Here is a 13921-nt window from a genome sequence, read left to right as displayed (position 1 = left end):
ATGATAGCCTGAATATAAAGAGCATAAGTTGATCCATTAATAGCTGCTGGAGTGACGCATTCTTCAAGCAGTGATTTGTCACTGATTCCATTATCAGACACAGTGTGTGATTGATTACTCGCTCCTCACACACAATTTACACATCTTGCCAGTTGGCTGATGCACGGCAGACTGTTTATAATTTGCTGTACAATAAATGACCCATATACCGTTTTATTTTAAAAATAGAGGATTAGCAGTATGTATACATCTTTTTTTTATCTTTTAACGTTCTGGAATTTACATTAGAACAGTTCCAATTCCATTCATATGCTGCTCTGATTATAATCAAATTTTTTGTACACATCTGGCCTTTTGTGTGATCATTTGAATATTCTTTGTTAACCCAGCCTAGCTATGTTCCTAATAAAAAGCATTTAACGCTTATTATTTTAAATGATAAAGACCATTTAAAAGAACAAGGCACTTTCATAGAGGTCACTGAACTCCTGCTTGTCTTCAGGTTCCGCATCTTGCTCTTCCCACTCTGTTATGTTCCATAATAACTTACATTTGACAGCCAGGTTTTTTAGGGGGCCCTTAGGCTATGTAGTTTTAGTGTCCCCCATATCAATGCACCCTGCCTGCCCAGATCTCATGTCAGTGGTAGCCATATTGGATACTGGCATTCAACAGGGGGAATGTAAGCGGAAGGATGTTACCTTTGGGCATGCCATATTTCTGTATTATTGAGTTGAGGTATATATATATCTATCTATCTATCTATCATCTATCTATCTATCTATCTATCTATCTATCTATCTATCTATCTATCTATCTATCTATCTATCTATCTATCTATCTATCTATCTATCTATCTATCTATATAAACAAGCAAAGAACCTAGCCTGGTTAGACATGCAGCATAAAGCCTTCTGAAAATAGAAGGTATTTACTTGCTTTGTGCCATATACTAGTGATGTGCAGGTTGTGTTTTTCCAACCCACACCCACCCAAAGCCCATCCTCCCTCCACCCTCGCCCGACTTCCGGCTTCTTCTAATGCCCCACCGATGACATCACATAAGAGGCGGGGCTAGCAGGTGCAGTGCTGATAGAAGAAGCCAGAAGCCGGCAGTGCAAGGTGGACTGCGAGTTTGGCCCGAACCTGGCCGACCCGTGGGTATTGGGCCGGCCCGCACATCACTACCATATACATAGCACTGCCTTAATTCCAAAAATAAAAGTTAAACTCTCACATAAGGCATTATGGGCAGAGACATGCAAATCACTCCTTAATGTCCCTTTGGCCAACTATGCATCCAGAACCACTGTTTTTCAGCACAGATACAGCCTAATGGTTCAGAGCCATATATTCAAACTCAGTGCAAGATAGGATGCATAGTTGGCCAAAGGGACAAAAAGGAGTGATTTGCATGTCTCCGCCCATAATGCCTTATGTGAGAGTTTAACTTTTATTTTTGGTATTTAGGCAGTGCTATGTATATGGCACAAGGCAAGTAAATAAATTCTATTTTCAGAAGGCTTTATGCTGCTATATATATATATATATATATATATATATATATATATATATATATATATATATATATATATATAAACAAATTGTTAGCTTTGAAGACTTGGGAATAACACAATAAGAAATCATTCTCCATAGAAATTGTCTCACTAATTCAAGGCTGGCTAAGCTCAAAGCATTAAGGGTATTTTGGTCACTGATAGAAAGGCCAGCTTCTAATGGATCTTAGTTGGTGGTGAGGATAAACAATACCAGTGTGTTATGGTACCAGGAATTTCATTTACCAGGTAGATTGCAGGAAAATTGAGAAGACAGATAAAAGTTTCATTAAAACAAACCTTAAACATGCCAAAACATAGGGAACATGATGAACTATTTACCCAGTGTGCCCTACGTTTAGCAGCATAACTTTAAAAGTGAACATTTATCATTCTGAAGTACTAACACTGAATCGAGAAGGAATTCATGATGTCACCTTGACTGAATGCACAGAGGCATCTATACATCAGTCTAGCCATACAGCTAACATGCTGATTCACTATTTTATTATTTGGCTTTCTACCTGTTTTAAAAGACTTCATAGTTTTTTGTATGTCGGGTGCAGGAGACAAGTTAAAGTGTGTGCTTGCTATTTCAGGACTTTCATAGTTCAAGATCCAATGTAGATGCTGAAAAATGGAGGTGCCTTTTTATTATTATTATTATTATGCTTTGCTCTGAATAATACACAAATAATCTAATTAAAGGACAATAAAAGCCCTATTCACTGGGGAGGGAGCAAATATCAGAATTGCCATTTTTATTCCCTGAGCCAGTGCTCCTGTTAAGGAAAGCTGCCCTAGTCCAAGTTTGAATTGCAGCACCACAGAGCCATCTTATCTTGCTTTCCCAGTTGTCCTTCTGTTAAATGAACACACCAGAATGTAGAGAAAAAAGCTTGGACTAACAAATACGCCTTTATTTAGGGCAGGGGTGCCCAAACTTTTTGCAACGAGGGACAGATTTGGTGAGGTGAAAATGTGTGAGGACCGACCATTCAGCCCGACATTCTTTGAACCATTAACATTAAATTACAGGAATCGAGTAGTCTTAACAGTAATATTAAGGCACATTAGTGAAATGATCTGCCACTTGGTCTATACTGCTGCCTGTGTGCTGAAGGTGTTAGTAATAGACACGTACTGGCACGGAGTGACTCGCTGCTCTCACATAATTCTTTAGTTTACAGTAATGGCACGTCAGTACCTCTATTGACACCTTCAGCCCTAAAAAAGTATGTGAAAACAGCACGTCTCTATGTGCCAGTACGTGTCTATTGCCAACACCTTCAGCACACAGGCAGCAGTATAGACCAAGTGGCAGATCATTTCACTAATGTGCCTTAATATTACTGCTATGGGATTCCTGATCACACTGTGCTGGGGGGCCTCATTATTATTCATTTCATGATGAAGGCCCAGTGCAAGTTTGAAAACAGGCCGCAATTGCCCCTCGGCCGCACTTTGGACATGCATGATTTAGGGTCAGGGCACACGCTCAGATTCAGGGAGATTAGTCACTCGGCGACAAATCTCGTCTTCGGGGTGACTAATCTCCCAGAACTACCTCCTGCCGGCTAGAATGTAAATCTCTTTGGAAACGAAGTGCTCCGAGTGCCATCCCGCTGACAATTTACATTCTAGCCGGCGGGAGGCAGTTCGGGGAGATTAGTCGCCCCCAAAGAAGAGATTTGTAGCCGGGCGACTAATCTCCCCAAATCTGATTGTGTGCCCTGACCCAGAAAGCCTTACACCTTTTGTGCCCTCTTGATTCTTGATTATTCAAATAAATACATAAAATGTAAAATAAATACAATTTTACTTGGCCTATTTGTTTGAGTGCCAGCCTTATTCCTAAAGTTTTAGAGCTCAGTGCCCAAACCGGGCATTTACATCGGTCAGTGTTCTTCGTGATATGTTCCTTTTACCGCCAGCGATTTCAATTATTTCTAATGGAGACAAAGTTTTCAGGAGATGTTGCCCATAAATAATCGCCGGCGACAAATGTCCCCATAGGCCACTGCCATTAGATGGCACCATGGTGCTATGATTCAAGCTTCCCAGGCCAGTGCAGGAGCCCCAGCCCCCAGAACAAACCTAGCTAGGGTCGGACTAGCCCTATGAGGTACTAGAAAAAAAACCCCAGTAGGCCCTGCTGTCCTGGGCATGTTGTTGGTGGGGGGACGATATTCAGCAATGGATGTTGTTTGCTGGGGAGAGTAGTGCAGTGGAAGATGGCACACAGAGTGGTGGGCCCCTGGTATGTTACAGTACAGAAGTCTGACACTGAACATATTTATTGTGGGAGTTCCTAACTTTTCACTAACCCCTCAGTGAATAGGACTTTCCTCTTAGCTTTTGTTGTCATATGGTATAAGAATATATAGCAGGCTGTTCTTTTTGTCCATTGAAAGAAAATATACCTTAATTAAATAATTAATTAGGTAAATATCCCCTGGTTTGGTGATCTCTTCTGGCTTATGGACAGCTAAGGGTAAAAAGATCATGACATGAAGTTTGGCTCCTGCTGGATAAGTCTATGGAACAAGGGTATGTATAACATGACGTTCCTGGGTTCCCCCAGTAACAAACATTTGTAGGCCCATCAGAATATAAACACTTGAGCTCATATACATAGTGATAGGGGAAGTACAAGCAAACCTGTCTACAAATTAAAATGTTATAGTTTTATTAATAAATCCCAAAATAAACTTTTGCCTATTAAAGAAAATCTAATTTTGATCTGCAAAAAAAACTAAGTAAGCTGCAGTCTGTGGGGTTTGTTTGCCTTTATATATGTTGGGAATAAAAAATCTTCAAGTCTACAAGTTATGTAGCTCTTGCCCTGAATTCTGAATTCAACATCAATGGATGATTTGTTCCTAAGAAAGAATACCAGCACTTACATTTACTAGCTCAAACCTTAATATTTTGTCCTAGTCCATCAGAAGTGATATCCCCTGAATCAGGAAATGTTGTACTTGTTATACATGGATGTAAATACTCTTGAAAGTGCGGATTACAGAGGGTCAGTTCTGAATTCATGCCCAAGTTTAGTTTCAGATTTTGTGCAGTGTCTATGTAATATCAGTCGCTCAGTATATGGTTGTGTATGCTTCAATGCTTCTAAAGGAATGTACCTTGCTGGTTGCTAGGGATCGAAAGTTTGCTCAAAAGCTGAAAAAGCTAGTGGGAAAGAAACTTTATGCTCACCTTAAAGGGATATTGTGAAATCAGATGTCTTTTCTATTATGTGGTGAATTTTGGGGCTCGTACAGGTGTGCCTTTGGCAGTGATCCCACTCTTCTCTATGGGGAGAGTACTGACAAGGGCACAGTGCTGAACAGCTCTTCAGAGTTACCATGTTCTTTACCTTTGGTACAGTTCACATGGAAGCACAATTTTATAATTCTCTGTAAGCTAAAATCCTTTGTCTGGGAGTTGACTGTATATAGTATTGTGGCAAACCAATATTACCATCTTAATAACCAGACTGTATGTGGAGTTAATTTTATGACAACTAAACTGTAATGAAATATTGCAATCCACAGCTTTTCCCCTAAATAAATAATGAAATGCCCCCTAGGCAATGAGTAAAGTTGGGAAATATGTTGAAACCATGTATCTGCTGATATCTTCACTTCCTGACCCCTCCAGTAGCACCCCAACTTGGTCCATATGATGGCCCTTAAAGAATAAATCAGTTGTTTCACCAAGTTAACAGAAGTGTAAACTTTATTGTTTGTTACAGTTGTTCTGCATGTATTTCATTTCTGCCTCTGAATAACCGATCAGACAAAATGCATCATTACATGACATCTCTCCTATTTGTTTTAACTATTACGGAGACTTGAACCAGTCTCGCTCGCCTCTACTAGGAAACTAAATATTTAAAAAGCAGCATGAATTGCAGCACCATTAAAGCTAAAAAATAATCCCTTTCGTGGAAACTTCTCCACAAATTAAAGACTTTTTTTTTTTTTTTAGTAGCCAGAAAATGTGCTTCTACCAACCACAGGGCTCTAAGATGATGACTGCGTGTTTCCTACATATTTCGGATTTACAGTATGCTTACTGTATTTTTACAAACAATGGCAGCCACTAACACAGATGCAGGAAAGCCGTGGTCCTTAAGCAACTCCCAAGGCTGGCTGAGGATCATGGGTGTTGGCGTTTAGTAACAGTTGGAGAGCCGCACTCTGACTGTCCCTGTTAGAATACCTCTCTTCTACTCTGCTAATATATTAATCTAACTAATACAATTTAAACTACATTAAAACATTTAACATCGAGTTACATTAAGTGCTTCCTTGAAATACTAGGAATTTGTATACACTGTATTTGGCTTCTTTTCAGTTGGTTATACAGACAATACACATTACGGTCTTTTTGAAGAATATGGCTTGCAACGACTTGAGATCTAAAATTCAAACCTGGTTATGGTACTCTTTGCTTAAGCCTTGCGCTCGCTTTTAAAAGTCCATGGACATAGAAAAGTACAGATGGCTGGAAATCGGACGATTGTGGTGTAAACTAATTACACAAAAAACGCGTTCCATATCCGATTTTTTGTCTTTGAGAAAAAGTGGCATGAAATTGTAGCATGGTGAATTGTACTGTTGACTTGTACCAGAAGAGGGCACTTTAATTGGAATTGTACTGCTTCCGAAGCAAATACAAATAAAAGCACAGTGTTACCCTTAGACACACACACACAAACAGCCCTGCAGTAGTTATCCGATAAGGAAACGGTTCACAAAAATAGAAAACATTAGCTTTAAGATTTATATAATAATATATATAGATGTATAGATATACACTGGGCTTTTCCATGTCAGTTGTAGTGAAACACTCCATTTGCTATTTTAACTTTACGTGCAACCTTTAGTTCGGCTTGAAGGCAGATCCTTAACAACTGATGAGGCTTTCCATTTTGTTTTGTCCATACCTGGTAGGAACTCAATTGCAGCTGGACATTGTATAAAAGATAGAACAGATATGTAGAACAACAAGAGTCTTGTGGTAATACTGTAGTGAACACCTTGGCTAACTGGTTTGATTTGCATATTGATAGTAACCAAACCTACAGATGCACATCTCACGGGAAAGCAACCTTGAGGCTGTTTTTCAATGTACATTTCTTCTTGTCCGTGACACACAACGTGTTTTAACCCCATCAAATCAAATACTGCAAAGTGTTAGATCTGACTGCTCTTGAGTCGTGTCAGTAGTTTAGGGGACGTAGGAACACACCAGAGGTGAGGCTTTCCCAAAGATCTAACAACACAGTCCATCCTTACATTTAGTTCCCTTGACATACTATGTAACACAATGTCACATATTAATAGTAATCTCATTTACTAAATCAATCTGTTTTCTCGGTCTTTAAGAGGTCTCAGTCTAAGTGCTCGCGATATGGTTTTCTTTATGCCTCCGAACAGTTGCTCAATTCTAACCTTCTTTTATTTTTGTATTTTTTTTTTAACATTTGATGACCCTGAGCTGTGACTTGGCATCGGAGTCCGTGTTTAGTCAGCCTTAGAAGCTTTCCTGGTTTTGGTGATGTAGGCTTCAAAGAAGAAGTGGCAGAAAAGCACAAAATAGCTAAGATACATAATAGAAGACCATACAATGTTTTGCACATGAGACGGGCACTGTCCTTGCTGCATCCAGGAAAAGACCAGATAATTCACCACGCAGCCAATGATCATTTGAGTGATCTGTGACAACGTGATTAACATGGCAAACTTCCGTGACACTCTAAAGCCAGCGGCCCGGAGAGCATAGTAAGAATACATGACGGCATGCACTGCGTAGTTAATGGTCATAAACCAGCCACCTCCTGCAACCATGTCCTTATACGAATACCAGGAATACAGCAATACTGTTATATGGTGGTACCAGTGAAGGAAGATGAGCTTCTGTTTTCTAAGGATAATGAAAATTGTATCCCCTGAAAAAAAAGGAGACATTATTTGTTAGCTATTCAGTCAATTATTATGAAGTTGCATATAGTGTAGAAAAGTTCGAGAAGGTGGATGGTAGTGATGTGGTGGGGCTTGACCCGAAACCTGCTATGATCTGACAGTTGACCTCCACTTGGGGGAAGTACACTCCTCTGCTCCCATGTACTTTCTTGTTTCACCCACTTTAAAGCAAAAACATTTTGGTATTTCCATTTTGGTATTTCCTTCTAATGCACAGTTTAATGCCCAGTGTGCATAGTTTTACCTAAGTATGTGACCTGTAGGGACCCCAAAGCGAAAATTGCGCATATGACTTTTCTAGGCTGACAATTCAGATTCTGCAAACACAGCACCTTTTCTGTGTATTGTGTCTCATAACATAGCACAACCCCATCATATTCTATATTACCCAAGATTATTTCATATATATCATTCTCTTACTATTCCTTAATCTGCTGCTGTTTAATACCTTCATTTTCTCTTTTTGTTTCTCCTGTTTTCTTCTTCTCTCCTTTTCTCTATAACCCTCTCTGATGCCCCACCTACTTTCTCTGTTTAAAACTTCTCTATCTCTTTCCCAGCAATCTTTTCTCTTCTTTTATTATATATATATATATATATATATATATATATATATATATATATATATTTAACTATATTTTATTTTACCTCTGCATTTTTTTTGCATGCAGAAGTGGAGAGGAGAAAAAGAAAGTTGCTGTATGTAAATCCAGACCTGGCAACATTGCCATTGTTAAGGTTTTGTGGGTTAGGGTCGGGTGGGGGTTGAGTTTTTCCTGACACTCACCTCACTAGTGCATGGAATTACAGACTGGATAGTAATGGAAGTCAGTTTATAAATGAGTGTTACGAGTTGATCAGTACTGGGATCAGGGACAGACAATCTGTGTAACCAGAACTAGTTTGAGGTTGATGGTAGAGCTGCCCCTCTGAAATAGCCTAAAGCTTCTGTAAAACAGCTGACTGATACAGGCGGAATACTCACAGAGTTATACTACAGGTATAGGATCTGGAAACCTGTTATCTAGAAAATTCCAAATTACGGGAAGGCCATCTCCCATAAAGACTTAATTTTAATTCTATAATTCACATTTTTAAAAAGGAACTCCTAGGAGGTCCGAAGTGGAAAAAAAATATCCAAAAATTCTAGGTTTTTTTTCACTAGAAAGCACAAATTTTTAGAGGAAAAAAAAAACCTAAAATTTTTCATGATTTGTTATACCCCGAGGGTCCGAAAATACTCTATCTCCAAGCTGTCGGGGTCCTGTACAAGTCAATGGCAAAGGTCCCATTTCAAATTTGTAGATATGGTCTGCGCTGAGTTTCAGCCAAAAATCCCAAAAATTCAGGGATTTCATTCGATTTGATGAAAATTTTGATTGTTTTGGCATAAAACCGGAAAAAAACGTTTTTTTTTCATAAAAACGCACATTTTTTGAATTTTGTTTCCCCAAACTGTTTTTATAGTGTTTTTTCAATGATTTTAGTTTTGTCAGGCTTTTTTTTAGTAAAAAGTTGGAAAAAAAATCAGATTTTAATAAATAACCCCCTAGTTTATAGGAAAGCAGAACCTAGTACTTAATCCCAACTAAGATATAACTAATCCTTATTGGAGACAAAACAATCTTATTGGGTTTAATTTAAGCTTAAGATTTTACGATATTGGGATCCAAATAACGGAAAGAGACCTTATCTTGAAAACACCATTCTGGATAAAAGGTCCCATAGCTGTACTGTTATATACTATTAGAAAATAAGGCAACCCCAAGAACATACTGTTGTTCATTAACCTACGTGGCTTTAAAGGGGACTCGTAACCCAAAAAAAATATTCTATTTTATCATGTTAGCCAAGCAAAATTAACTTTAATTACACTGTATAAATTATTTGAATCTTGTTTCCTTCAGTCTGGGAATTCATAATTATAGCAAGCAGGCAAGAGTCATTTTGTGGCCACAAAAAAAAGCAAGCCTTGATCAGAATCTTGTTTGTGCACCAGAATGGGGGACCTGATGTCCATCCCCATGCCCTGACTACACAATTAAATGGTGAAGAGAATGGGGGGAATGTGATTTTTAAATGAGTTTGCAACAGTTATAAACACTTTAATGAAAAAAGAATTTAGATTTCATGTTTAATTCGAAAATGACTTCTATTATGCAGATGGGTGACAGGTCCGCTTTAACTTCTCCACACAGCAGAGGACCAGGAGATAAAAATATTGCTGCTTGTGCTTTATTTATGGGCAGCCAATGGCTGTGTGGAATGCCAGGCTATATACATACACTATGTATTCCTCCAATTATAACGTATGACATTTTACAACAAACCACTAAAAGCCAAATAGTTGCAAAATGTTAAAATGCGTGCCACCTTTAAAGGTCAAAGAGCATATGGGAAAGTTATTATAATATAAGACTTCACGGCACTGGCACTTTGCTCTTTTCATGTGTGCACTGTAGATGCTACATTTCACAGCGTTTAAAGGTTAAACAAAACTCAGGGTAATTGATGGATATTCATGTAATTTTTTTTGCAGAGAGCTTTACATTTTCTAACATCAAGTTAAAAACGAATATGGGGGACTTAATTCTCATACAATATTCACTAGCATGGGTTACATTGTTTTGATTAAACTAGGGATGCACCTAATCCTGGTTCTATTCTGGCAACTCCCAGTACATCTCTGGCACAGTGAAAACAGAAGGTACTGGAGGAACTAATACCAGCTGCAGTGTACCTTCCAATATGTAGGCAATTGTAGGTGTATGAAACATTATAAGATGTTATACCGAAAGGTAAAATAGTCAGGTCACATTTAAGGATAATGTTTGTGTGTCCTGTAGTGCACATGAATGTACATCACTAAAAGCTGACCTGATTATAGAATGGTGCTGGGGAGAGGGGAGCCAAGAGAGATAGCAGTCAGTGCTAGGTTTACCAGGGATTACCGTAAGTCATTTACAGCTTAGAAGGAACAGACTATGGCTAATGAGCATTAGGACAGGAATAACATAACCTTTAAATGTTCTTGATATGCAGCTTCATGTACATAAAGTAACAAATGGCTACTGATTGGCAGAACCTGCTAAAGGGGGTTGTACACAGAAAGATTCTGTTCTAACCATGTCTCAGCCCTGGATCTTTTGTTTTGATGTAATAGAATAGATTATAGTATTCTCTGGTGGGTTGAAACCAGCAATGACCTTGACACACAAACACAGTTTTAAGGCATTTCCCAACCAGTGCCTATAGCAATTGATATTAGAAAATATAAACCATGAATGACATGAATATTTTCCATCAAGTCAAGGTTTTTTTTTTTAGAAACATAGAATTTGTGGCACCCACATGAAAAGTGCCGGCACTACTTCCAGTCAACTCTCTGATCTGTAGTGTAAACACGCATGATATAAAACTCCAAAACGGATAAACATGCCACTGATATCTTCTATTTACTTAAAGGAACAGTAATATCAAAAAAATGTTTAAACGTTTTAAAGTAATAAAAATATAATGCAGTGTTGCCCTGCACTGGTAAACTGGTGTGTTTGCTTCAGAAACTCTACTATTGTTTATATAAATAAGATGCTGTGTACCTATGTCATATAGCCTTTTTCAATTTACACTGCAGCTTGTTAATATCAACTATAGTAGATCAGTTTTACTATCAGGGGAGCAGTACATGATATTTTCATTACGTTAAAATACTTTCATTTTTTGATGTTCCTTTAAGAAGAAAACGTGACAGCATTGGTACAGGTATGGGATCCGTTATCCGGAAACCCGCTATCCAGAAAGCTCGGAATTATGGAAAGGTCATCTACCACAGACTCCATTTTATCCAAATTTTAAAAAAATGCTTCCCTTTTTACTCTGTAATAATAAAACAGTAGCTTGTACTTGATCCAAACTAAGATATAATTAATCATTATTGGAAGCAAAACCAGCCTATTGGGTTTATTTAATGCTAACATGATTTTTTAGTAGACTTAAAAGTATGGAGAGCCAAATAACGTAAAGATCCGTTATCCAGAAAGCCCCAGGTCCCAAGCATTTTGGATAACAGGTCCCATACCTGTACTGACATATTTAAGCTAAAAAACTCACTAGAACACTATTGGACTGAGAGGTGACAGTAAAAGCACTGTGTAACATTTTCCATTGATGTGACTGAGAGGTGACAGCAGTAGTTTCACTGCTGGTGGAGAATTTACCATCAGTGGTCTTATAGTCCCTGTTGTGTTTGCAGGGGGAACTTTAATTAAACTTAGCACCAGGCCTAGGGATAGGCACCAAGGGCACGTGCCTCAGGTAGATGGGTGAAATTGGAAAGGAGTGAAGAATGAGGCCAAGCAGTGGTTGGGGCGGGGTGAGCAGGAGGAAGAAGAGGCTGGAGGAGTGAGCGACTGGAGTGGTGGATTGTGAGCAATGGGGGGGGGGGGGGGGGTTGTTGTGAACCATTTGTTTGGGGAAGAGGTGACAGACAGGCAGGGCACCAGGCCAAGTAGTATTGCCTTGGGCACCAATAATACTGATTAAACAATAATGTTTCTTTCCTTTCCCACATAAAGCAATAGTTCATGTCATGCTTTCTGTCTGAGATTCTAACTATATGATAGAAAGATCAATTGCTTTCATCTCTGCAGAATTTTGGACCAAATAAAGTTGCTGTTTTTTTTAATTAACATAATGTATATAATAATTTAGTGAGAATAATGGAATAAAAATGAATTCTTTTCATTGTGAAAAAGTATTTTCTGTATATTATTGTATATTTTTCACCTTTCTACATTCTCCCATTAAGGGCAATAGAATGGGAGTAGACACTGTGCATTTAACATGCTCAATGTCATGGCTTCAAAACACCACATATCCTCCTCCACTGCATCCAGAGAGTTTAATTTGGAAGGTCCTTGCCAGGTAATTCTAGCCTATAATGCCACATTCTCCTTTCTGTATTTTTTGTTAGCAGAGCAAATAGCCTTGAGCACATGTGGGATGTAATGTTGGCAACTTACCCAGTTCTGGAGCTTTGCTCAGCACAAATGCATACGCCCAGAATTTGCTTACTGGTCCATAATAGAAGCTCTGGTCACATACTGATTGCTTCAGGCCTTTGGTCATCAATATGTACAGCATATAAGCGCCAGTCCGAACAGCACCGAAAATACTTTTAAACAAAGGAAAACAAGAAATTTACATTAAAATGACTGATTTCTGCAGATCGAAATCTAATCAACTAATTGTACAACATATTAAAAAAACAAAGATGCACTGAATTATCCACAAGGATTCACCTGAATCCTGAATTTAAATTTGCATAGGCAAATTTGCATAATTCAAGGGGGAAAATGTGAAACATGCAACCCCATACCTCCCAACATTTTGAAAGTAAAAAGAGGGACAAAAAATCTTTTTCCGCACGTAGCACAGCAATTTTTTGACCACACGCTTTCTGTGGCCACACCCCCTAATTACCATGTTCGTTTTACAAAATTTGGCAGGTTATGAAAGTTTGAAAATATTTCTCCTTATCTAAACTGTGTTTTTGTGTCTCAAAATTGTTACAAAGTATCTTGTTTGCACCTGTTAGCTGTTCTGTGCTCTCTGCTAAAAGCCAATTAAGTGAGAAACTTTGTTTCTTTTTCTGGCTGTTCAGTGCAGAGAAAAGAGGGACTTTCCAGTACAAATGAGGGACTGCAGGTTGAGCTGTCAAAAGAGGGACTGTCCCTCCGAAAAAGGGACAGTTGGGAGGTATGCAACCCCAACCCAGCAATTTACGCAATCACATGATCTAAAGTCATGTCATTTTAAGGGTTCAGAATTGGTTTGGACAGGCACTTAGTATAGACCAAATCCAGCTGAAAAAAAGGCTAGGATTCACCCCTATAAAAAACATTAACATGAATTTTGATGACTGATAATCTAGCTAAACAATTAAATAGTTCAGATGAAAAATGAGGTTGCTGGCATTTGTAATTACCCCATGATATTTATAATAACCCCATGTCATACTTGTTCATGAACAAAATGTGGCACTTGTAAATCTTACAAGTCTATACCATAAGCAGGACTATATTCTATGAGTAGTATTAAAGTTCAAGTATGGAATCCATTGACCGAAAACCTGTTATCCAGAAAGCTAAGAATTACTGGAAGGCCATATGCAATCGACTCCAATTTAATCAAATAATTCCCTTTTCTCTGTAATAATAAACTTGATGTATGTGTGTCTCAACCTAACTTACTATGTTACTATGTAAGGTAGGATGCACTGAATCCAATATTTTGGATTCGGACGAATCCCCGAATCCTTCGCGAAAGATTCGGCCCAATACTGAACCAAATCCTAATTTGCATATGCAAATTAGGAGA

General features: G+C 38.4%; 1 protein-coding gene across 1 annotated transcript in view; it reads right to left on the bottom strand.

Moving 5' to 3' along the window:
• Nucleotides 1–5273: 5273 nt before the first annotated feature.
• The window catches only part of LOC108710167 (elongation of very long chain fatty acids protein 6), a 76120-nt gene continuing 67472 nt past the window's right edge, over nucleotides 5274–13921 (bottom strand). Inside the window, exons 3-4 of the mRNA XM_018251326.2 lie at nucleotides 12565–12716; nucleotides 5274–7509 (exon numbers count right to left, since the gene is read on the bottom strand). Of these exons, the coding sequence (XP_018106815.1) occupies nucleotides 7085–7509; nucleotides 12565–12716 (577 nt within the window). The 3' untranslated portion in view covers nucleotides 5274–7084. The remainder of the gene's footprint in view (nucleotides 7510–12564; nucleotides 12717–13921) is intronic.

This window comes from Xenopus laevis, chromosome 1L (genome assembly GCF_017654675.1).
Source record: "Xenopus laevis strain J_2021 chromosome 1L, Xenopus_laevis_v10.1, whole genome shotgun sequence".
NCBI lineage: Eukaryota > Metazoa > Chordata > Amphibia > Anura > Pipidae > Xenopus > Xenopus laevis.
Note: the sequence above shows the minus strand (reverse complement) of the source record. Positions and strands in the feature narration are given on the sequence as shown.